The sequence below is a fragment of the Balaenoptera borealis genome, assembly GCF_965194805.1.
Source record: "Balaenoptera borealis genome assembly, chromosome: 11".
In the NCBI taxonomy this organism is placed as follows: domain Eukaryota; kingdom Metazoa; phylum Chordata; class Mammalia; order Artiodactyla; family Balaenopteridae; genus Balaenoptera; species Balaenoptera borealis.
Window position 1 is genome coordinate 78470260 of NC_138868.1, and position 24094 is coordinate 78494353.

Below are 24094 nucleotides of genomic sequence, written 5' to 3' on the forward strand. Positions count from 1 at the left end.
GTAAAAAATGCCATTGGTTATTTGATAGGGATTGCATTGAATCTGTAGATTGCTTTGGGTAATATAGGCATTTTCACAATGTTGATTCTTCCAATCCAAGAACATGGTATATCTGTCCATCAGTTGGTATCATATTTAATTTCTTTCATCAGTGTCTTATAGTTTTCTGCATACAGTCTTTTGTCTCCCTAGGTAAGTTTATTCCTAGGTATTTTATTCTTTTTGTTGCAGTGATAAATGAGAGTGTTTCCTTAATTTCTCTTTCAGATTTTTCATCATTAGTGTATAGGAATGCAAGAGATTTCTGTGCATTAATTTTGTATCCTGCAACTTTACCAAATTCATTGATTAGCTCTAGTAGTTTTCTGTTGGCATTTTTAGGATTCTCTATGTATAGTATCATGTCATCTGCAAACAGTGGCAGTTTCACTTCTTCTTTTCCAATTTGGATTCCTTTTATTTCTTTTTCTTCTCTGATTGTTGTGGCTAGGACTTGCAAAACTATGTTGAAAAATAGTGGAGAGTGAACATCCTTGTCTTGTTCCTGATCTTAGAGGAAATGCTTTCAGTTTTTCACGATTGAGAACAATGTTGGCTGTGGGTTTGTCATATATGGCCTTTATTATGTTGAGGTAAGTTCCCTCTACGCCTACTTCTGGAGAGTTTTTATCATAAATGGGTGTTGAATTTTGTCGAAAGTTTTCTCTGCATCTATTGAATGATCATATGGTTTTTCTTCTTTAATTTGTTAATATGGTGTATCACATTGATTGATTTGTGTATATTGAAGAATCCTTGCATTCCTGGGATAAATCCCACTTGATCATGGTGTACAATCCTTTTAATGTGTTGTTGGATTCTGTTTGCTAGTATTTTGTAGAGGATTTTTGCATCTATATTCATCAGTGATATTGGTCTGTAATTTTCTTTTTTTGTAGTATCTTTGTCTGGTTTTGGGATCAGGGTGATGGTGTCCTCATAGAATGAGTTTGGGAGTGTTCCTTCCTCTGCAATTTTTTGGAAGAGTTTGAGAAGGATGGATGTTAGCTCTTCTCTAAATGTTTGATAGAATTCACTTGTGAAACCCTCTGGTCCTGGACTTTTGTTTGTTGGAAGATTTTTAATCACAGTTTGAATTTCATTACTTGTGATTGGTCTGTTCATATTTTCTATTTCTTCCTGCTTCAGTCTTGGAAGGTTATACCTTTCTAAGAATTTGTCCATTTCTTCCAGGTTGTCCATTTTATTGACATACAGTTGCTTGTAGTAGTCTCTTAGGATGCTTTGTATTTCTGCGGTGTCTGTTGTAACTTCTCCTTTTTCATTTCTAATTTTATTGATTTGAGTCCTCTCCCTCTTTTTCTTTATGAGTCTGGCTAATGGTTTATCAATTTTGTTTATCTTCTCAAAGTACCAGCTTTTAGTTTTATTGATCTTTGCTCTTGTTTTCTTTGTTTCTATTTCATTTATTTCTGCTCTGATCTTTATGATTTCTTTCCTTCTGCTAACTTTGGGTTTTGTTTGTTCTTTCTCTAGTTCCTTTAGGTGTAAGGTTAGATTGTTTATTTGAGATGTTTCTTGTTTCTTTAGGTAGGCTTGTATAGCTATAAACTTCCCAGTTAGAACTGCTTTTGCTGCATCCCATAGGTTCGGATCATCGTGTTTTCATTGTCATTTGTCTCTAGGTATTTTTTGATTTCCTCTTTGATTTCTTCAGTGATCTCTTGGTTATTTAGTACTGTATTGTTTAGCTTCCATGTGTTTGTGTTTTTTACGGTTTTTTCCCTGTAATTCATTTCTAATCTCATAGCGTTGTGGTCAGAAAAGATGCTTGATATGACTTCAATTTTCTTAAATTTAGTGAGGCTTGATTTGTGACCCAAGATGTGATCTATCCTGGAGAATGTTCCGTGTGCACTTGAGAAGAAAGCGTAATCTGCTGTTTTTGGGTGGAATGTCCTATAAATATCAATTAAGTCTATCTGGTCTATTGTGTCATTTAAAGCTTCTGTTTCCTTATTTATTTTCATTTTGGATGATCTGTCCATTGGTGTAAGTGAGGTGTTAAAGTCCCCCACTATTACTGTGTTACTGTCAATTTCCTCTTTTATAGCTGTTAACAGTTGCCTTATGTATTTAGGTGCTCCTATGTTCGGTGCATATATATTTATAATTGTTATATCTTCTTCTTGGATTGATCCCTTGATCATTATGTAGTGTCCTTCCTTGTCTCTTGTAACGTTCTTTATTTTAAAGTCTATTTTATCTGATATGAGTATAGCTACTCCAGCTTTCTTTTGATTTCCATTTGCATGGAATATCTTTTTCCATCCCCTCACTTTTAGTCTGTATGTGTCCTTAGGTCTGAAGTGGGTCTCTTGTAGACAGCATATATATGGGTCTTGTTTTTATATCCATTCAGCATGCCTGTGTCTTTTGGTTGGAGCATTTAATCCATTCATGTATAAGGTAATTATTGATATGTATGTTCCTGTGACCATTTTCTTAATTGTTTTGGGGATTTTTTTTTGGTAGGTCCTTTTCTTCTCTGTGTTTCCCACTTAGAGAAGTTCCTTTAGCATTTGTTGTAGAGCTAGTTTGGTGGTGCTGAATTCTCTTAGCTTTTGCTTGTCTGTAAAGCTTTTGATTTCTCCTTCGAATCTGAATGAGATCCTTGCCGGGTAGAGTAATCTTGGTTGTAGGTTCTTCCCTCTCATGACTTTAAGTATATCATGTCACTCCCTTCTGGCTTGTAGAGTTTCTGCTGAGAAATCAGCTGTTAACCTTATGGGAGTTCCCTTGTATGTTATTTGTCATTTTTCCCTCGCTGCTTTCAATAATTTTTCTTTGTCTTTAAGTTTTGCCAATTTGATTACTATGTGTCTTGGCGTGTTTCTCCTTGGATTTATACTGCATGGGACTCGCTGCGCTTCCTGGACTTGGGTGGCTATTTCCTTTCCCATGTTAGGGAAGTTTTCAACTATAATCTCTTCAAATATTTTTTCTGTTCCTTTCTCTCTCTCTTCTCCTTCTGGAACCGCTATAATGTGAATGTTGTTGCGTTTAACGTTGTCCCAGAGGTCTCTTAGGCTGTCTTCATTTCTTTTCATTCTTTTTTCTTTAGTCTGTTCCGCAGCAGTGAATTCCACCATTCTGTCTTCCAGGTCACTTATCCGTTCTTCTGCCTCAGTTATTCTGCTATTGATTCCTTCTAGTGTAGTTTTCATTTCAGTTATTGTATTGTTCATCTCTGTTTGCTTGTTCTTTAATTCGTCTGGATCTTTGTTAAACATTTCTTGCGTCTTCTCAATCTTTGCCTCCATTCTTTTTCCGAGGTCCTGGATCATCTTCATTATCATTATTCTGAATTCTTTTTCTGGAAGGTTGCCTATTTCCACTTTATTTAGTTGTTTTTCTGGGGTTTTATCTTGTTCCTTCATCTGGTACATAGCCCCCTGCCTTTTCATCTTGTCTATCTTTCTGTGAATGTGATTTTTGTTCCACAGGCTGCAAGATTGTAGTTCTTCTTGCTTCTGCTGTCTGCCCTCTGGTGGATGAGGCTATCTAAGAGGCTTGTGTAAGTTTCCTGATAGGAGGGACTGGTGGTGGATAGAGCTGACTGTTGCTCTGGTGCGCAGAGCTCAGTAAGAGGCGTCTTTTTTGTGGCTGGGAAATATTATGATTCCTTGTGAAGAGTTTGTAAGTGATTCTCTAAACTGCTTGTATATTAACTCATCTGAATCACCAAAAAGCCTAAATGAGACGTGTTCTCTTGGTCCTATCCCAGGTCAGAATTTCTTGTTGAGAATCAGTTATAAAGTGTTCAAAGGGATTCTACTGTAGGCAGCCTGCCCTCTCCATACTATAGTTCCATGAACTTCTTTGAGAGCAGAATACATACTCAAATGATTTTGTTTCACATCCTTCTTCCTACTCTACTTCATCAAGTTTTGCACATAGTTGAAGCTCACTAAATCTGTATTAAATAATTTCAGTGGATGTTTGATGAGGATGGTGGAAATCAAGGTTTTCTTGATTCTCTAATTTGAATGTTTTATTGTTTTTGTGATGTCCTAGGATGGAAAGAAGAAATTTGACAAGGAGAGTGAAAAATACTATTCTATTCTTGACAAGCATTTAAATTTGTCTGCAAAGAAAAAGGAGTCTCATTTGCAGGAGGTAAGTTATTCCAAATGAAATGTGGAAAGAGCATCAACGTTGTCATGTGAAGTCCAAATTTCGAAAAGTAGACATTATCTCAGAATCTGCTCCTCTTTAATAAAATAATGATAAGAATATTTAAGTTAATTGAGCACTTGCTACAGACAGGCACTGCGCTGAGCATTTTACATGCCTTGTGACATTTAATGTTAACAGTTCTAAGAGAAAGAGTAGTATTTCCTTCAATAATGAGAAAGAGTGAAACAAGGCTATTTCTTTTTCTTCTTGTTGGGCATATTTTAAATAGCAGGACCTACCAAATTCATGTTACAGCATTTATATTAAGTTAAAAATATCTGTTTTTAAGGTGTTGCATCAGCATTAAGGGGAAAAAAGATACATATACAACTACATGTTTTAAAATCTCCATTATTTTATGTCAATTTTCTGAAAGAACAAGTCAACAGTCAACATTCCTTATATGCATTTACTAACATGTACAGTGTATGCATATAAGGAATCCATTTCTTCCTTTTTTCTGAAAATTTCTTCTCATTGGTAGTGTTTCAACTATAATTAGTCAAATCGAATAGTCCTTTTACTGAGTAATAATGCAGTTCCAGTTCTAGTGATGGGATATTTTTTTTTAAAAAAGGCTCTCTTGTGTTTCATCTTGGCAGCAACCAAATCTTGACACACCATGCATCATTCCCCCAGTGTACAGTGGTGTGTCTCAGAGCTGAGCTGGGAGTTGTTGAGCTAGTTCCCCTACAGCTCATCACTGCTCTCCAGCCCTTCATAGGGAATCATGTAGTGTGCTGAGCCTCCTTTCATCTCTTCTTCCTCTCCTCTCTGTACTTCTAGGGACTGTGGTGGGGAACCTCTTTCAAATGCCTCCTCCTGATCCTCTAGCAAAGCCACCTCCCTTCATGAACCGTTTTTCAAGTTCAGTCTGGTCCTCTGCCCTCCTTACCCCTATTCTTCTTTCCCTGACCTCCATATTCAGCCATAAAGCATGCTTGACGAGTTAGAGTTCAAATGCAGTGGAACAGTTGTCCAAAAGGCATGGGAGGGTTGCTTCTGATTCCCTTTTTCTATACTCTTATGTTCCCCTAGAGGGAATTGAATTTCTTCACTTAAGAATGTTTAATGTTGGGAAGTTTTGTTATTTAAATATGTGTTCATTATAATGAATATCTTGTTATTAACACCTGCTGTTAAAATAGGACAATTTAATATACAGCTGTGGGCCTATGGAAAGGTTTTGGGGCTAAAGTGAAATGGAGAAAAATCTGTTATTAAGGAAAATTATATTTTTAATTTTCATGGACATACTTAATCTTATGAAGTACTATGTTGTTATTTAATATTATGTTCACATACTCCAAACTTCTTAAATGCTCACATATCTCTTTAAACATAGCAGTAGAATAAACGTAAGAGTATGTAGATGAAGTAGAAAGGGCTCCCCTAATTGTCACTATCATGAACCAAAGGCCACGACCAAGTACCATTGTAAAAATAGACTGCCTCAGAACACTCTTTGACATAAATCACAGCAAGATCTTTTTTGACCCACCTCCTAGAGTAATGAAAATAAAAACAAAAATAAACAAATGGGACCTAATGAAACTTAAAAGCTTTTGCATAGCAAAGGAAACCATAAACAAGACGAAAAGACAACCCTCAGAATGGGAGAAAATATTTGCAAATGAAGCAACTGACAGAGGATTAATTTCCAAAATGTACAAGCAGCTCATGCAACTCAATATCAAAAAAAACAAACAATGCAATCCAAAAATGGGTAGAAGACCTAAACAGACACTTCTCCAAAGAAGATACACAGATTGCCAACAAACACATGAAAGAATGCTCAACATCACTAATCATTAGAAAAATGCAAATCAAAACTACAATGAGGTATCACCTCACACCAGTCAGAATGGCCATCATCAAAAAATCTATAAACAATAAATGCTAGAGAGGGTGTGGAGAAAAGGGAACCCTCTTGCATTCTTGGTGGGAATGTAAATTGATACAGCCACTATGGAGGTTCCTTAAAAGACTAAAAATAGAATTACCATATGACCCAGCAATCCCACTACTGGGCATATACCTTGAGAAAACCGTAATTCAAAAAGAGTCATGTACCACAATGTTCATTGCAGCTCTATTTACAATAGCCGGGACATGGAAGCAACCTAAGTGTCCATCGACAGATGAATGAATAAAAAAGATGTGGCATGTATATACAATGGAATATTACTCAGCCATAAAAAGAAACAAAATGGAGTTATTTGTAGTGAGGTGGATGGACCTAGAGTCTGTCATACAGAGTGAAGTAAGTCAGAAAGAGAAAAACAAATACTGTATGCTAACACATATATATAGAATCTAAAAAAAAAAAAAAAAAAGTTCTGAAGAACCTAGGGGCAGGGCAGGAATAAAGACGCAGATGTAGAGAATGGACTTTAGGAGAGGGGAATGGGTAAGCTGGGACAAAGTGAGAGAGTAGCATTGACATATATATACTACCAAATGTAAAATAGATAGCTAGTGGGTATCAGCCACATAGCACAGGGAGATCAGCTTTGTGCTTTGTGACCACCTAGAGGGGTGGGATAGGGAGGGTGGGAGGGAGGCGCAAGAGGGAGGAGATATGGGCATATATGTATATGTATAGCTGATTCACTTTGTTATAAAGCAGAAACTAACACAGCATTGTAAAGCAATCATACTCCAATGAAGATGTTAAAAAAAAAAAAAAAATGAATCTCCAAAATATACAAACAGCTCATGCAGCTCAATATCAAAAAAACAAAAAACCCAATAAAAAAATGGGTGGAAGACCGAAATAGACATTCCTCCAAAGAAGACAAACAGATGGCGAAGAGGCACATGAAAAGATGCTCGACATCACTAATGATTACTGAAATGCAAATCAAAACTACAATGAGGTATCACCTCACACCGGTAAGAATGGCCATCATCAAAAAATCTACAAACAGTAAATGCTGGAGAGGGTGTGGAGAAAAGGGAACCCTCTTGCACTCTTGGTGGGAATGTAAATTGATACAGCCACTATGGAGAACAGTATGGACGTTCCTTAAAAAACTAAAAATAGAACTACCTTATGACCCAGCAATCCCACTACTGGGCATATACCCAGAGGAAACCATAATTCAAAAAGACACATGCACCCCAGTGTTCATAGCAGCACTATTTACAGTAGCCAGGACATGGAAGCCACCTAAATGTCCATCAACAGAGGAATGGATAAAGAAGTTGTGGTACATATATACAACGGAATATTACTCAGCCATAAAAAGGAACAAAACTGGGTCATTTGTAGAGATGTGGATGGACCTAGAGAGTGTCATACAGAGTGAAGTAAGTCAGAAAGAGAAAAACAAATATCATATATTAACGCATATCTGTGGAATCTAGAAAAAATGTATAGATGACCCTATTTGCGAAGCAGAAATGGAGACAGACGTAGAGAACAAATGTATGGATTCCAAGGGAGAAAAGGGTGGGGTGGGAGGAATTGGGAGATTGGGATTGACACATATGCACTATTGATACTATGTATAAAATAGACAACGGAGGGGAACATACTGTATGGCACAGGGAACTCTACTTAGTGCACTGTGGTGACCTAAATGGGAGGAAAATCCAAAAGAGAGGGGATATATGTGTATGTATGACTGATTCACTTGGCTGTGCAGTAGAAGCTAACACCACATTGTAAAGCAACTATACTCCAATAAAAATTAATTTTAAAAAAATCAACTGCCTCAAGATCAAGGGTAGTTTAAATTTAGAGTCTCTAAAGGGTTATCAGGTTCTTGGTGAATATGAGGGCCACCCTTAGATAAGACATTGCTTAAACCATCAAGAAAATATTAACTTTATCATAATTTTAAAGTCCTCTAGAGTTTATGGTTTAATTTTCCCTGACAACCAGCTCAGTATTTAATACTTGTTAGTTGCCCTTAATCCCTTGAGCTATGATAGAATATTCATTCTGGTTTTGTATTTAGTTGGATGCTAGAAAAACTTATAACACGGTTAGTAACATCCTCCACTTGCCCCACTACACACACACACACACACACACACACACACACTTTTTTTCTAGGAGGCACAGCCCGCAATAGAATACAAACAGATATTGTGCAGAGAAACTCCTCAGAGCATATAATGTAGACAAGGAAAAACGTAGCTTCCTTTTTATTTATTCCTCTATCCTTCCAGGAGTCAAACCTGTTATAGGGTGATGCTGCCACACACGTATTTAATTCTGTAACATGGTACTAAAAGTCATCTGTTCCCTTCCAGAGCAGCTCTGGTCCTTCTGTCAGCACCAAGCCTATTAAGTTCTCAGAAAGACCCCTCTGTGCCTTCTCACTGGCACAGCTGACTCTTTGTTCATTTTGCTCATGGAAAATAAGTGACTGCCCATTACCAGGACTGAATTAGGGGTCAGCTTGTGTTGGTAAAGCTCCAAGGCCATCAACTAGATGGACCACTGGAGCAAACAGAATTGGAACCAGACTTGTCAAAATTATGGGCTTTACAGTAGATGAAAAGAAGTAATATTTGATATGTGAATGCATAATTTCTTTCTAAGCATAAAATAAGAGGAAGAGATCATAAAGGAAATGTAGAAAGACCAGAATGCATGAAAGTAATCTATTTCAAAAAAAAAATTAAAGCAAATTAAAAGGCAAAGTGTTAGGAAATTTATACAACATATAACACAGGATAACCATCTCTTATATATAAGATGTGCTTGCAAATCAGTGTGAAAAAGATAAAGATTTTAGTGGAAAAAATGGGGTAAGAATATGAAAGGGCACTTCATCAAAGAAGAAATATAAACCATAATAAATATTGTAAGTTTCAATGTCACATGTATTAAAAAGTGCAATTTAATAATAGTAGCAGCATGTTATTTTATTTTCTTAAAATATAATATCCATTGTTAGTGAAGGTATGGGAAACTGAGCACACATTTGCTTTTCTGGTGGGAATATGAAACCATTCAATAACTTTTGAGGTAAATTTGACATCATATTTCAATCAATGTTATATGTACAAGAGAGTTGAAGTGATTTTATTGATAGAAATTTTCCCTAAAGAAATGATCAGAAATAAGCATAAAAATAAATTGTGTAAATATGTTGATCCAAGAGTTATTCACAATGCAAATTTTAGAAACATCTGAAATGGCACAAAAGAATGATTGGGATAAATATACAAATATAGCTTGGCCAAAAATGGAATTGATATGGCTGTGAAAAGTTTTATTTGGAAAATCATTTAAAGACATTTGGAAATATTTTTTAGCCTAAGAGGAAAAAAAAAAAAAAAAACAGGATTTAAACCAGAATGTACACTTTTATTCAGGTTTTTTAAAGTAAGTTTGTGTTTGTGTGCATGTTACACATCAAAATATTGATAGTGGGGCTGCAATTTTTATTTTCTTTACATTTTCCTGTTATAATAATGAACAATGAATAAACTTATAGTAATGAATATGTATTACTTTTATAGTTAGGAAAAAAGTAAAGGGATTCCTTTTAGGAACCCAGAGTTTGGGTTTCTATCTATCACTAAATATGCTTTCAAAAGGTTCTTCTTCCTCCCACTTCCTGAGTGAAGGGAATCCCTCAGGTTCTACCTTATAGCTCTATTCGTATCCTTCAGTCTGTGTCCCTGCCAGCTCTGCTCCTTCCATATTGTCTGTAACATCTCGGCGAGTATCTCCCACCATCATACCTGACCACCTTTGCACTGTCCACTGACTGGTTACCAGGACTTCAGACTACAACACCTTAGTGACACATGTGAAATCTCACACATTTTCTCAGATTTGCTCCTGCTTCTCACTTCTTTAATTCTGTTAATGCTGGTATTATTTCTTGTGTCAAAATTATCTTTGACTTTTTTTTTTCCCCCCTTGCTTCTCACACCCACATCCTTCAACTTCTCCTTCTAGGATATACCAAACACCTTTACCCTTATCAAATAAGAGCTCTCCTTATACTCACATGCACCCAGCTTTACCATTGAGTCAACACATTCTACACTGTCCTCCCTTTAATCTTCTTCAGGTTCACCTCTGATCTTGTCTACACCCTCCTCAAACTTTTGCATGGTTTATAGGATGACATTTGCACTCATTCTCCCTATTTTGCCTCAATTCTCATTTCTGACTGTTTCAAACCAACCATTTCGATCTATCTACCAAAACATAACTTCTCCTGACTTTATTCCCTCACCGAAACTCTTCTTTTATCTCCATGTACTCTAACCTCTCCATTCTTCAGCATCCAGCTTAAATCCTTTCTCCTCTGGGAATGATTCAGCAAATATCACCTGAGCCTTTTTCCTCTATTTTGAATTGAGACAGCTTATTGTGGTTGGGGAAGAAGTTAGGTACCTACAGAACTATGTGGTTTTCTTATGCAATTAACTTGGTTCCTTACTAGGATGACTTTGCCACATAAATAACAGCTTATACCTGTTGTTCTGGAATAATTACTAGTCCCTTTCAGTTTTAAAAGTTTAGACAATAAATTACATAGTTATTCTACTTCTCTACTTCATGTACAAAATACATGACAGTTGCTAGTGGGTATGTAAGTGTCTGCTACACACTATGAGCTTGAGTACTAAAGGAATTCGTCTGAGGTAAAAGAATGTCTTTCTAAATCTTGTACTGAAGAAAAGAATTCAGCTATTGTATTCTTTTAGCACTGTGCATTCTAGATGACCTTTCAAAGCAGATTCGGTATATTGAATTTAGTTGTTGAAGTCTAGGGGAAACCAGGCACAAAATTCCAAGAATCCTCTCCCAGTGGAGACACATAGGACTTAATTCCCCCAGCAATGAGTCGTGACAACATGTGTGAAATGTGGTCTACTAGAAACTCATAGACTGAGTGCCCATGGTTTTTACTGGGGGCTGGTCGTATAGGCACCCTCTGCCCATCATGTACCCAAATTCCAGACTCCCAGAAAGAAAGCAGGTGTTCAAAATAAACCATATTGTTTGCACAGTTTCAGCATAGTGAACTACTCTTATCAGTTAGGCTGGTGGGAACCCTCCCAAAATCCACATTCCCATATGCCAGCCAAGGGCCAACCTTGTAAGCAGGCCTTTCAATGGATAGTATTCATGCCTGCTCTGCTAACTTTTCTGCACAGCTTTGTTGACCAGAAATAATCATTTTAGGCTCTAAGATGTCTCAACATTCTAGTTTGTTCCTGTGTGCTAGTTGACACAAAGACTATCTTTTAAAGTAAATGAAAGCTTCAGAAATAACTTGTGGAATAGACTGTTATCTCTGAGACTGAAATTATTCTTGCATCCTTTACACCCAATGGTGTACTGAAGCTTTCTCTTGGAGAGCTGATTTCTTCATCTCTTTCTCATCACTCGTTCAGTGATGTTGTGTTCGTGATTTGGAGCTGGCTATTTTGGGAATATTTTACCACAGAAACCAGCAAATACTGCAAATCAGACATGCTCCCCCACCTGCAAGAGAGCCAGTTGTTAAACATTTATTAGCATACCACCACCTGTACCCCCTTACCGTTTGTTCTATACGTAGTGTGTTCCTCTAAGCAGTGATAAAAAGAAAATATATATGATTTGTGTGGAATAATGACTTTGGGTGCTGAGAAGCTTCTGGTCCATATTTCTTACCTGATTTATGTGTTCTTCTTATGTATTAGTTTATAAACTTGAAATTCTCAAGTTTAAAAATCCCTACTGAGTTGCTTATAATATTGGGCCATTTTAAATTATATAAATAATTGCATAGCAAGTAGTAAGTATATATAATTATTTTTAAAGGTCTTTCTTTCAAATGAAGTTTTAAGATGCTATGCTAAGCCAGCAAACCTAATTTTATCTTTCTTTAAGCTTTTGTTTGTTAAATTATCATTGTAAAATGGCTACAAAACAATGTCCTATTCCCAAATTGTTGTTGGCAAATACTTAGTATTCCAGAGAGGCCATTCTTTTCATCTGCTTTTAGTAATCTCAGCTGGCAGTGAGGAGTGTGTAGCTGGGCAACGAAAGTAAAATCATGCCTCCCTACTAAACCAAAGTCAGTTTTAAAGACAGCATCCAAGGACGATGGTGGGCATAGAAGTGGGAAGAGAATGTGCATTGCATTGATGGAGCATGATTTATTGCTTGGAACCTTTACATTTGGGGGCTCTGTCACCAGTATTATCTCTGTAAGAGTTTACCTAATATGTGGCTCTGCTGTTTAATATTCTCAGATGATTTTTTTTAACATCTTTATTGGAGTATAATTGCTTTACAATGGTGTGTTAGTTTCTGCTTTATAACAAAGTGAATCAGCTATACGTATGCATATATTCCCATATCTCCTCCCTCTCACGTCTCCCTCCCATCCTCCCTGTCCCACCCATCTAGGTGGTCACAAAGCACCAAGCTGATCTCCCTGTGCTATGTGGCTGCTTCCCACTAGCTATCTATTTTACATTTGGTAGTGTATACTACTCAAAGCAATCTAAGATCTAAGATTCAATGCAATCCCTATCAAACTACCAATGGCATTTTTCACAGAACTAGAACAAAAAAATTCACAATTTGTATGGAAACACAAAAGACCCCAAATAGCCAAAGCAATCTTGAGAAAGAAAAACGGAGCTGGAGGAATCAGGCTCCCGGACTTCAGACTATACTACAAAGCTACAGTCATCAAGACAGTATGGGACTGGCACAAAAACAGAAATATAGATCAATGGAACAGGATAGAAAGCCCAGAGATAAACCCACACACATATGGTCACCTTATTTTTGATGAAGGAGGCAAGAATATACAATGGAGAAAAGACAGCCTCTTCAATAAGTGGTGCTGGGAAAACTGGACAGCTACATGTAAAAGAATGAAATTAGAACACTCCCTAACACCATACACAAAAATAATCTCTGATGATTCTTCCTCAATTAAATTCAAACATTATGCAGTTTTCATGATCTTTTATAGTGTGATTCCAGCCTTGCTTCTCCCTCCTTCCTTCCACTTACTTACTCTGAAGGCAAACTCTGTCAGACTCTTTCATGCCTTTTTACTTTTTCATGGGAGTAAACTCTTTTTTATCTTTGACTCTTCACGGCCAGTTATTTATCTTAAGATTCAACTCAGAACACCACCATTTTCTCCCAGAATTTAGTCTCTTTCTTGTGATTCCCATAGATTTTCACATATTTTTACATACCCCTTTTATAATAATTTTTTAATGTAATGAATGTTGTGTGCTTGCTGTGTGTGTGTGTGTGTGTGTGTGTGTGTGCATTTTTCTTCCCGTTCAAAACACTATAAGCTCTTGAGGGCAAGGACTATGTTTTCCTAGCCTCTGTATTCCCAAGACATAATAATTGCTATATTCAAACTTTTTGAAGGACTTAATTTTTTTAAAAAGATTTTAGAGTAAAACAGGATTTGAGTTCCTCTCTAACAGAGAACCTTCAGTAATCGCTCCCCGCGTCATGATTTGCCTTTTTTGTTCTTTTTAGGCAGATACACAGATTGACCGAGAGCATCAAAACTTCTATGAGGCATCACTAGAATATGTCTTTAAAATTCAAGAGGTTCAAGAAAAAAAGAAGTTTGAATTTGTCGAACCGGTAAGATTTATTTTCCCTATAAAATAGTAGGTACAGTACATCTCTGAAACAAAATTTGCATTTTTTTTCTGTTGAAAATTATGTTTTTTAAAAATAAAAGGAGAGAGAGGAGTGGGGGAGGGTGAGTAGGTGGAGCACAGAGCACTTTAGGGCAATGAAACTAATCTATAGGACACTGTAATGGTGGATACATGTTATTCATTATACATTTGTCAAAACTCATAACACGTACAATACCAAGAGTGAACTGTAATGTAAACTATGATCTTTAATAATAATATGTCAATATTGGGTTATCACTTGTAACCAATGTACCACACTGACGCAAGATGTTAATAATGGGAACTCTGTGTGGGTAGGGGCTAAGGGGGTGTATGTGAACTCTATAATTTCTTTTTTTTTTGAATTTTTAAATTTTATTTTATTTATTTATTTTTTATACAGCAGGCTCTTATTATCTATTTTATACATATTATGAATTCTATAATTTCTGCTCAATTTTTCTATAAACCTAAAACTGCCCTAAGAATAGCCTATTGATTTAAAAAACCTAAAATTAAAAATTAAGGCGTGTATATTACATATACCTAAGGGAATATACCTCACCACTAAAGTGACCCATTTACCAAACCTTTAGTTGAAGGGAGAAGAGGTAAGGCTGTATTTCTTCCTTCGTTCCACCCTGCTTCCTTGCAAGGCTGGGACCTGCCTGACTTTCCAGTGAAGTCATTTATTTTCCTAAGTCAGTGTAAAAAGTAATGGATTCCCTAACGTAAACTGCATTATAGAAAAAGAACAGGTGGCTGGTCTTTATAAGCTTACTTCATTTTCTTAGCATTTTTTTCCCAAGTAATACCCTAATATGTTACAATATTGCCTGAGTAGGCATCTTCATGAGGTATCATCTATGATGAATAAGGGTGAGTTCTACAGCCAAGATAGTGCTCAGTTCCCATGTGATGATGGAGTAGCAATCATAAAATATGTAAGAAATCAAATATATAATTTAAGCCATACTTTTCTTCCTATGTCAGTTTATAAAAAATCTATTTATAATGGGAAATAAAATACCCTATTCCTATTTTAGTGGAGGTGACATGGAGAAGGGAAGATCCATTTCAAAATATATTTGAAAATTTTATTTCCTGATGAAAACCCATCAGTGATTCCCTAAAGATGATGGGAAACTGAGACAGAGCAGAGTCTGGGAAGAGCCATCAGCCCCTGCCTGGCTCCCAGCACCTCTGCTTCACTCCTCTCCCTTCAGCTGGAGCCACCTGACAGTCTGCTGGACACTTGGCAAGTTTCTAAGGCGAGCCCTTCAGCTAGAAGGATTTAAGGAACCAGAGGCCACACCACAGGCTCAGGAATTTAACTTTAACCCTCTATTTGGGATGACAGCCTTGACTCCAAGTTCTGTTTGCCAAAGAGCTAAGTCCTTAAACCCCTTAGGGTGAATTGATAACCTCTTATTTAGCAGATGCTTTGAGGATCTGATTAAACTTTTTTGGGGGGCTCTCCGAAACTCATCTGGGGTTCATGGACAACTAGTCAGCCTAATAAGCCCTAGTCAACGAAGATGACTAATGCTTAAAATTCCTACTCCCCTTCTCATGGAGTAATAAGTCCTGCCTCTGAAGTCTATCATGGTTTTTGAAGCCTCTCTCCTTGCTGGCAAACTTCCTCTTTATGGCCTGCCTCTTGGAATTTCTGAATTTTAGCTCTTTGTTAGAATGCCCCCATTAATTCTGATGGTTTTCCTTCATACTCCTTCATTACCTGTTCCCATTCCCTTCAGATACTGTGCTCATCTTCTCTGTGGTTCTTCCTCACACCTGGAATGATCCTTTTACACCTGTAGTACCTCTCTTTCTCTGGAGAGGTATGCAGGTAGCCTATTTCCCCATCTGAGCCTCTCTTATAGCCCATCCTGTCTGGGAACAGTGAACTAGACCATTCTGTAAGATGACATCAGGTATATAAAGAAAACGTTGTAAAATTGTTTGCTCATAGGTCACAGAAGGAATGATAAGAATTTATGAATTTTTGTGATAATATAGGAAGAGAAATGGAAATTGTCCTTCAATTGAAATGTGTTTTCTTCTCTCCCTCTACTGTATCCCGAACTGGGATGGTCTGATAAGTCTTCTGTAATGCATGCCTTTCTGGTGACACCACAATCAAGGTCGATGTTAAAATTGTCCTTCTTCCAAAATATTTTCCTGGCTGCTGGATTTTTCCTATTAGAATGTCTGGCCAAACCAAATAGTACTGTCAGTTTAGTCTCCTTCTCATTTCCAGCCGCAAAGTCTCATCCACGGGGTTTTACTTAATTTCCACCCCAATGTAGAGAAGAATAGAAATGGGAGCAATAGAACATGGGCATGTCGCTCTTTAGGTTATGCATTTACAAATCAATTTGCAGGAAAAAAGCTTTTAAAATTTCAAAAACAAAGCCCGGAGGAGGTATAAACATAAAAGAACATGAGGATACTTTAATAACTTTGCAGGTTTTTTTCTGCAGAAATCCAATTCTTGTTGCATAAAGTTTTATATTGCAGAAATGAAGCAGTCTATGCTAGTTTAGCTGAGATTTATTTAACAAATAAGCATTAGAGTAAAGCAAAATACTTTAGGGATGCAACTAATCTCATACAGATTGTATGATATCAAGTAGAAAATATAAATAGTCCTGGTGATTCCCATTAAATAATATCCTTACTTTATGATGATCATTTGAGATAATTTTACATTGTTTCAATTAATGTCAAGATCCTACGACAGTTGATCTTTGAACAACATGAGTTTGAACTTTGTGGATCCCACTTATATTTGGATGTTTTTCAGTAAATACTGCAGTACTACACAATCTGCTGGTTGGTTGAGTCTGAAGATGCAGAACGTACCAAGGCAGGACTGTAAAGTTATATACAGAGTTGCAAAGGTTGTGTGTGTGTGTGTGTGTGTGTGTGTGTGTGTGTGTGTAGGCATCCTTAATTCCCAAATTGTTTAAGGGTCAATTTGTACTTATGATAAAACTTCTACAGAATATTCAGATGATATTAGGAATAGATGTTCCTACGGTGTCATTATTCTAAGGAGAATCTAGGTCTAATACAAGGAAAAAAGAGGGGGCATTTATATATATTTTATAAATTATTATTTTTGAAGTATACAGAAAGCCAGCTTTTTAAACTCAGTTCTCCATTAGCTATATGATTTTAATGGCCTTTTTCCCCCTCTGTTTATCTATCATACTTTATTTAGAAAGTGATGGTAGCTAACTCATGATTTTAGACCCGTACTACCCAGTATGGTAGCAACTACTTGTGTTTGTCTGTCAAGCCCTTGAAATGAGACTAGTGTAGATTAAGATGTGCTCCAAGCGTGAAATAGATACTAGATTGAAAAGGCTTTAGTACAAAAAAATATTTTAAAAGCATGTGAAATATCATTAAAACCTCTTCTATATTGATTACATGTTGAAATGATAATCTTTTGACTACATTTTGTCAAAATATTAAATTTCATTTGGTTTAAATTTCTTGTGACTACCAGAAAGTTAAAAATTTCACATTGGTTTGCATTTGTGGTTCACATTATATTTCTGTCCAGCAGTCCTAGCTGTAACCTTTCAGATTTGCCGAAAAGATATTTGAGTTCAGGTCTGTAATGGGGGAAAAGAGATCAGCAAGAGAGAAACATCATCTCCTGACTCTTGATCGTAAGATCCTCCTACTTCTCAGAGTTGCCCGGAGCTTCTGAGAATTTTGAGGGATTAGGAGAAAAAGCTTGAGAAGTAGCTGAACATGAACAACCTACATAAGAGAGTTTAACCCCAGTGTCTCAGAAGTCTGTTATGGGACATGAAAGTTTGTGATTCAGAAAACCAAAAGAATCTTTTTATGACAACTCCTTTATGGTTCATTCAGCTGCAGTTGGTGTATGTTTTGATTATAGCCTTTGAGAGTACTTAGTTGGGACTGATGTTTTGTGATCAACTACTATGTGTCCCATGTTTTCTGTGTTCTCCCACATGAACCCCACCACGGCTTTATTATTGGTAGCTGTTATCCTTCCAGATGAGGAAGTTAAGTCACAGAAAGATTATTAGTTGCCTGAGGTCACAAACCTAAAGAGGGGGAGAACAAGGAATCGAGAACCCAAGTCTGGAGTTACTGTTTTGTACCACCTGCTGCCTTAATGGCTACTTGATTACAAAAATTAGTTCTTCTTAATACTTGCTCTGACCAAATAAAATGGATGACCCTAGAAAATTGGATTGTAAAGCTATTTTGATTCCTTAAAATAAGAAAAAGAAAGTAAGAGATCGACCTTTACTTTGGTAAAGGTACTTGAGTCAGGGCACATACCTGTCCATTCATTCACCTGTTCTTCCATCCTTCTTTCATCATCCTGTTTTAAGTTGTCTCCCCAGGCCACAGGTGACTGGCCACTTTCCATGTAGAGACAGAAAAGTATAATGGCTGAGTGACGATAAGATGGAATTTGGCTTCAGTCTTAATAACTGTGTGAATTTGGCACACTTTTCAAATTCTGTGTGCCTCAGGTTTTTATCTGTCAATCAGGGATAAAATTTGTATGTAGTTCCCAGGATTGTGATGAGTCTCAACCGACACAGGTAATGCACAGAGTAATTGCCTGGTTCGTTATTAACATCAGCAAGGTATCAGCTAGTGTGAGCTCTCACATGGACTGTTATTACTAGATATGAAAACAGTATTGATGAATCATTTATTAGTGTGGCTTCAAAGCCAGATAAAGCTTTTTCAAAAACACATTTTTAATTTTAACATGCTTCAAAGTATACATCTAAATTCCGTAAGAACATTTTCATTTTAGAGTGTTCTTTAGACTTCATTTTAGTCTTTTTGAATTATGTTTAAAATTCATATGACAAATGAAAATAAACTGTTCAATATAAACTAAAGCACACTGCTTTTGATCCTCTTCCCTTATTCTGCTGAATTTAATTTTAAATCATTTTTTGAAGAAAATTTCAGGTAATTTAGTTAACATGCTTTAGTTTTTTAACTTATTATATCATGAAGTATACTATAAAATGCTTTGTGGGTTCTCTAAAAAAGTTTGAATAATTTTGAGACTGAACACCAGCTACTTGCTAAGTTAAAGAAGACTATCAAATAGTATAGAGATAGTATATATACTAGTATATATATATATATATATATATATATATGTATGTATATATATGTATGTGTATATCTATATATACTAGTATATATATATCTAGTATATAATAGTATATTTCAGGTCTTGAAAGTCAAACCTTTTGTGTTCTTTTTCAATATGATTGGTTAGCCTTAATGTAGAAAATTTAATTTAGGGTAAATTAAAGTGAGAATATAAGATAACGTCATTTAAAAAAAACAAAAACACTGTAGGACTAAAGGTTACATTTCTATCCTGCTGAAAACCTAAGTGCAATCATTCTATAAAAATGAAACAATAAAGCTCTCCTCAGCTCGTATATTTTTAAATAAAAACTGTGTTGGTTTTTGGATTTAGTTCTAGATACTGTCATTGAACATCTGAAATATATAATAGTAGTTAGATAGTGAATAGAATTTTGGAAAAGTAAGAAAAATGCATTCTATGTGTTTGGCTAACTCATCCCCTTGTACTTCATATATGGGAAAAGAATCTAAAAAAGAGTGGATATATGTATATGTATAACTGATTCACTTTGCTATATACCTGAAACTAACACAACATTGTAAATCAACTATACTCCAATAAAAATTTTTAAAAATAAATTAAAATATTAAAAATTCAAAAAACAAAAAACTAACCAACCAAAATAAAAAAAAAAAAAATTCCATCATGTAAAGGCCTGGTCTAAACGTAGCTTCTGCTGGGCTTAATCACATCAATGGCCACATTACCTTCTTCATTCCCATTTAGTTGAAAAGATAAGCTGACTGTTCTTCCTTGTTTTGTTCCTTTACCACAGAATTTTACCTCTCCCTATTGCTACTTCATCTGAATTCCATCCCCTTGAGATCTTAGAAATTCTTACCTTCAGAAACTCCAGTGAGACTCTACTGCTGAGGCAGTATATAGCCATGACTTCAAAAAATTTTGGCTCTTTAAATTAATTGAATCTATGTACGTATCTATTCATTCATTCATTTGTTCTCTCATCCTTCTTTCATCACCCTCTTTTAAAAGTTGTCTCCCTAAGCCACAGTTGACTGACCACTTTCCATCCTTGACTCTCTTTTTTTTCTTCAGTTTCCTCATTTATTGGGTTAGATTTTGATACTTTTTCATTTCCATTCAATAAACTCCTCTGAGCTTCCATGCATTAGACTTAAAGCACTCTGTAGTCATTCTGAAGCTGTCCTCTAACATGTTTCTGTTCCTCCAAGTAAAGAATAGCAGAGACTACAGCAGTAACTTGCAGGCCAGACACCTGTACAGGATGAAAATTGATGCCTTGCCTTTGCGCTGCTTTTCCAATCTTCTTAGAGATTTCAGTGGCCAAATGTAAACACCTGTATAAGATTTTGATCTCTTTTAGTGCATTGTGGTGCTCTGTGTATAAGTGTTTGTTTTTATTGTTTTAAAAAAACAGCCTTATTGGGTTGTATAATAATACACATACCATTTGGTTCACCCAGTTTTAGTTCGTTTTTGTCTGTGGTGTGACATAGGTGTCCAACTCCATTCTTTTGCATGTGGCTATCCAGTGGTCCAAGAATTCTTTGTTGAAAAGACTATTCTTTATCCACTGTATGGTCTTGGCACCCTTGTGGAAAATAAGTTGACCATAGATGTATGGGTTTACTTCTAGACTCTCAGCTCTCCTCCACTGATTTATAGGTCTGTCCTTGTTCCAGTATCACACTGTGTTGATTACCCCAGTGCTGCTCAGTTTGGACAGCAGTCATCTGGAATTACTGGAATTACTTCATATTGCTTCGGAGGTCTGCCCCTCACTCCCATGCTAAACCCCGACACCTTTTTTCACTTTGCTATTCACAGTATCACTGGTAACTGTGGGCCCTTAAGGCTTGAAACCTGGTGATTAATGGGCTGGGAAATTATGAATAGCTGTTCCCTTACTGACTTGTAATGGGTTTTGCTAAATGATTATCTATAAAGGCAGTATCAGTTTTTACATTTGGTCAGGTTTTTGGAGTGGAAAAGTCATTTGATTCTAAAGCCCTTGGGAATAATGAAATGCTATATGAGTTTGTCCTGATGATAAAAGTGCCTTTCTTAATATTAAAACCTAATCTATCTAGTAGTTTGTAGTGATTGTTACTGTTATTTAAAAGCCAGGTTTACTTTAAGGTCAAGCTGAGACAGTAGTCTTTCTCCCACCACTCCACCCACTCAGGCACATTGAACAGAGAAAATGACACGTGGGAGATGCAATTCTTAAAGATTGTCAGGCTGTCCTATTAAGTTTCCTTAATTTAACATCATGGAATTTATTGAGGATGAAATAAATGAGTATATATTCAAACCTAAGAAATGTTTAACTTTGCTACCATCTAGAGGCAGTTACTTCATACATGCTGTCTTTATTAAACTTTCCCAAATGCTACTTCCAAAGTAGATGTGGGACAAAAGTAAAAGATAGGTGGCTCTTTGTATATAATTTTTCTGTACCTCCCAAAGAGCTGTGCTGTTCCTAGTGGGTGCTCAGCATGTATTGTGAGATTAAAACATATTTGTTTGCTACTAAGTGAATCTGAATTTTACCAGAAGTTGCCAATAGGAGATGAATCTCAGGGGATTGGGTGTTTCATAGGAATATTTATTGCAGGTATTCTTAAAGTCTCTTCTTCATAAGTTAGATTCTTTGGACTTAGCATGATATTAGAATAGTATCTTTCTTTTATGGCATCCAGTTCCTAATAAGACAGTTTAATTGTGGGCTAATTATAGACATTAAAAAATTAAACAATACTCCTTCCAACAACTTCATAAACTATTATTCAGATACTTAGAAGGCCTAAATACTTCAAAAGTATTTTCTTATTTTGTCTCTGAAAATCTCTAAATCTACATATCCAAGCCTCAGTTAATTAAAGGTAATTTTAATCCTATTTTAAGACACAGTTATTTTTAATTGGACCACAGTATGTGCAAACTATATATCTTAAATTATTGGATAATTTAACAAATATGGCATCCTTTTAGTAAAGGATAAGCTATTGAATTTTAGTTTTGAAAATAATTATTGATGTAACATTGACAGTGTAAAATAGTTCTAAAATTTGCAAACAATACATTTGGACACATTATCAGGAACTGTTGAACAAGTGAAGGAAATTCTTTGAAATATAACAACTTAAAACCAATTTGAAAGTATATGCTTTCCAAAACGAACATAATTTTGTAAGAAGTTGACTTGTTATAGGAAGAAGAGCATTAGGTCATTGTAGAATCAGTATTTAACTGTTGGAAATCATGACACACATACCAGTTGATGCTTAGCTGAATCCTCCTTCTTCCCCAGACAGAGGAAATGACAGGATGTTATTCACATATGAAAATGGTTTCAAATTGTGTTTCTTCCTTAATTTAAAATAATAGTTTACAGACATATTATGCTATTTGAATTAGAAAAACATTAGCCACTTCTCAAAAATATTTTCTAACTTTATTGTAGGAAGAAGTTGTGGATGAGATTGAATTGGTGGACATGTCTGTGGAATAAAATCCCAGTGAATTAAATGAAAAAATTTAAGTAAATTATTTTTCAGTTATAACATTTCATACAAACAACTGTGTCCTGTAACTCTATGGAGAGCTGCTCTTGCTTTACAAATAAGAACATCATAAATAAGCGCATATGAATTTGGGATTAGAAGGCTAGGATCGTAGAAATTGTGCTTTTCTAAAGGAGATTTTACTCTAACTCTTACATGAAAGATCTGTATCTAGCTCCATGTTTTTGCTCAACTCTTCCCTCTGTTTTGAGTTCTTCCTGCTGCTTGCTTAAGTGTTGTCTGTTTAATACCCAAACCAGTACTGCCACCTTGTGATATTTTTCTTAATTTCATCTGACCATCCTTATTCCTTTCCTTGGGTACTTTTATCTCTAATTTACTGGTTTAGGCTTCCTCATATCTGCACATGTTTGAATTTGGTTAGAATCTCTTCCTATTTTGGTTAGAATCTCTTCTATGTTCCTTTGGTCTTTATCCCCATTAATGTTCTCTCCTGGATATTTCGTCAGTGCATTGGAAGATTAGAGTACTTGACTTGACACCTGTCCGTGACAAGACTTAAATATTAAATCACGTCTACCAAAAAGGAAGTAAAAATTAACTTCCATGTCTTCTGTTTCACATCCATAATTCTAGTGCCTACTTAGCTAAGGAGATTCAAAATTTGTTAGCTTGAGAGATTAGAATGAAATATAATTTCTGTAATTTATTATATTTGATCATCATTTTTAAAAAGCACGTTTTCATGGTTTCTTTTTTATCTCTTTATTTTTGCAGCTTTTGTCATTCCTTCAGGGTTTATTTACTTTTTACCACGAGGGATATGAACTCGCCCAGGAATTTGCACCATATAAACAACAGCTGCAGTTCAACTTGCAGAATGTAAGACTATACCTGTTCTCACTGCCTCTCCTTAGTGAATAAAATGATCCCAGGGCAACTGAGTTATGACCAAATTGAACCTTGGAATCTTTCAAAAACTTACCTAAGTACAAAAAAAGCTCACTCATTTAGAAAAACCACTTAATAAATTTATTAATTTTTTTTTTATAATTGCTGGTTGAAAGTATGCCAGGAAAGAGTTAATCTTATTAACTCTTTAGAGTTAGAAAAATATAAACTGGCAAATTTCATAAAAATAAAAATATCTGAGGTGCAGAAACCTTGGAAGCTTTTGCCTTTATCTAGCGTTTTCATTATTTTACTGGGTGACCTTAGGCAAGTTGTATTTCCTGAGAGGGCAGCATGTCTATATTTGTGAAATGAACAGGTGGACTTTCACACTGTCCCTTCCTCCCTGAAGTTGTACTATTATATAGCTGATATTTAGTGTTTTGTAAAAATAAATTTAAATGTGGTTTTGAAGCATTCATAATAGCTGCTTTAAAGCTACAGGGAGAATTATTTACAAACATCCTATCTATTTCTGTCAGGTTTTATTTTGTAAAGTTCTCCAATCAATCCTTTTAATATCTGATTGCATAGTTAGACAAATTCTGATTTACGTATGCTGAACACCAGTTACACT

General features: G+C 35.7%; 1 protein-coding gene across 2 annotated transcripts in view; it reads left to right on the plus strand.

Moving 5' to 3' along the window:
- The window catches only part of ARHGAP42 (Rho GTPase activating protein 42), a 312202-nt gene that overhangs the window by 205556 nt on the left and 82552 nt on the right, over positions 1–24094 (plus strand). For both annotated transcript variants that reach the window (XM_082339914.1, XM_082339913.1), the window contains exons 5-7: positions 4078–4179; positions 13727–13837; positions 23344–23448. In XM_082339914.1, the coding sequence (XP_082196040.1) occupies positions 4078–4179; positions 13727–13837; positions 23344–23448 (318 nt within the window). The remainder of the gene's footprint in view (positions 1–4077; positions 4180–13726; positions 13838–23343; positions 23449–24094) is intronic.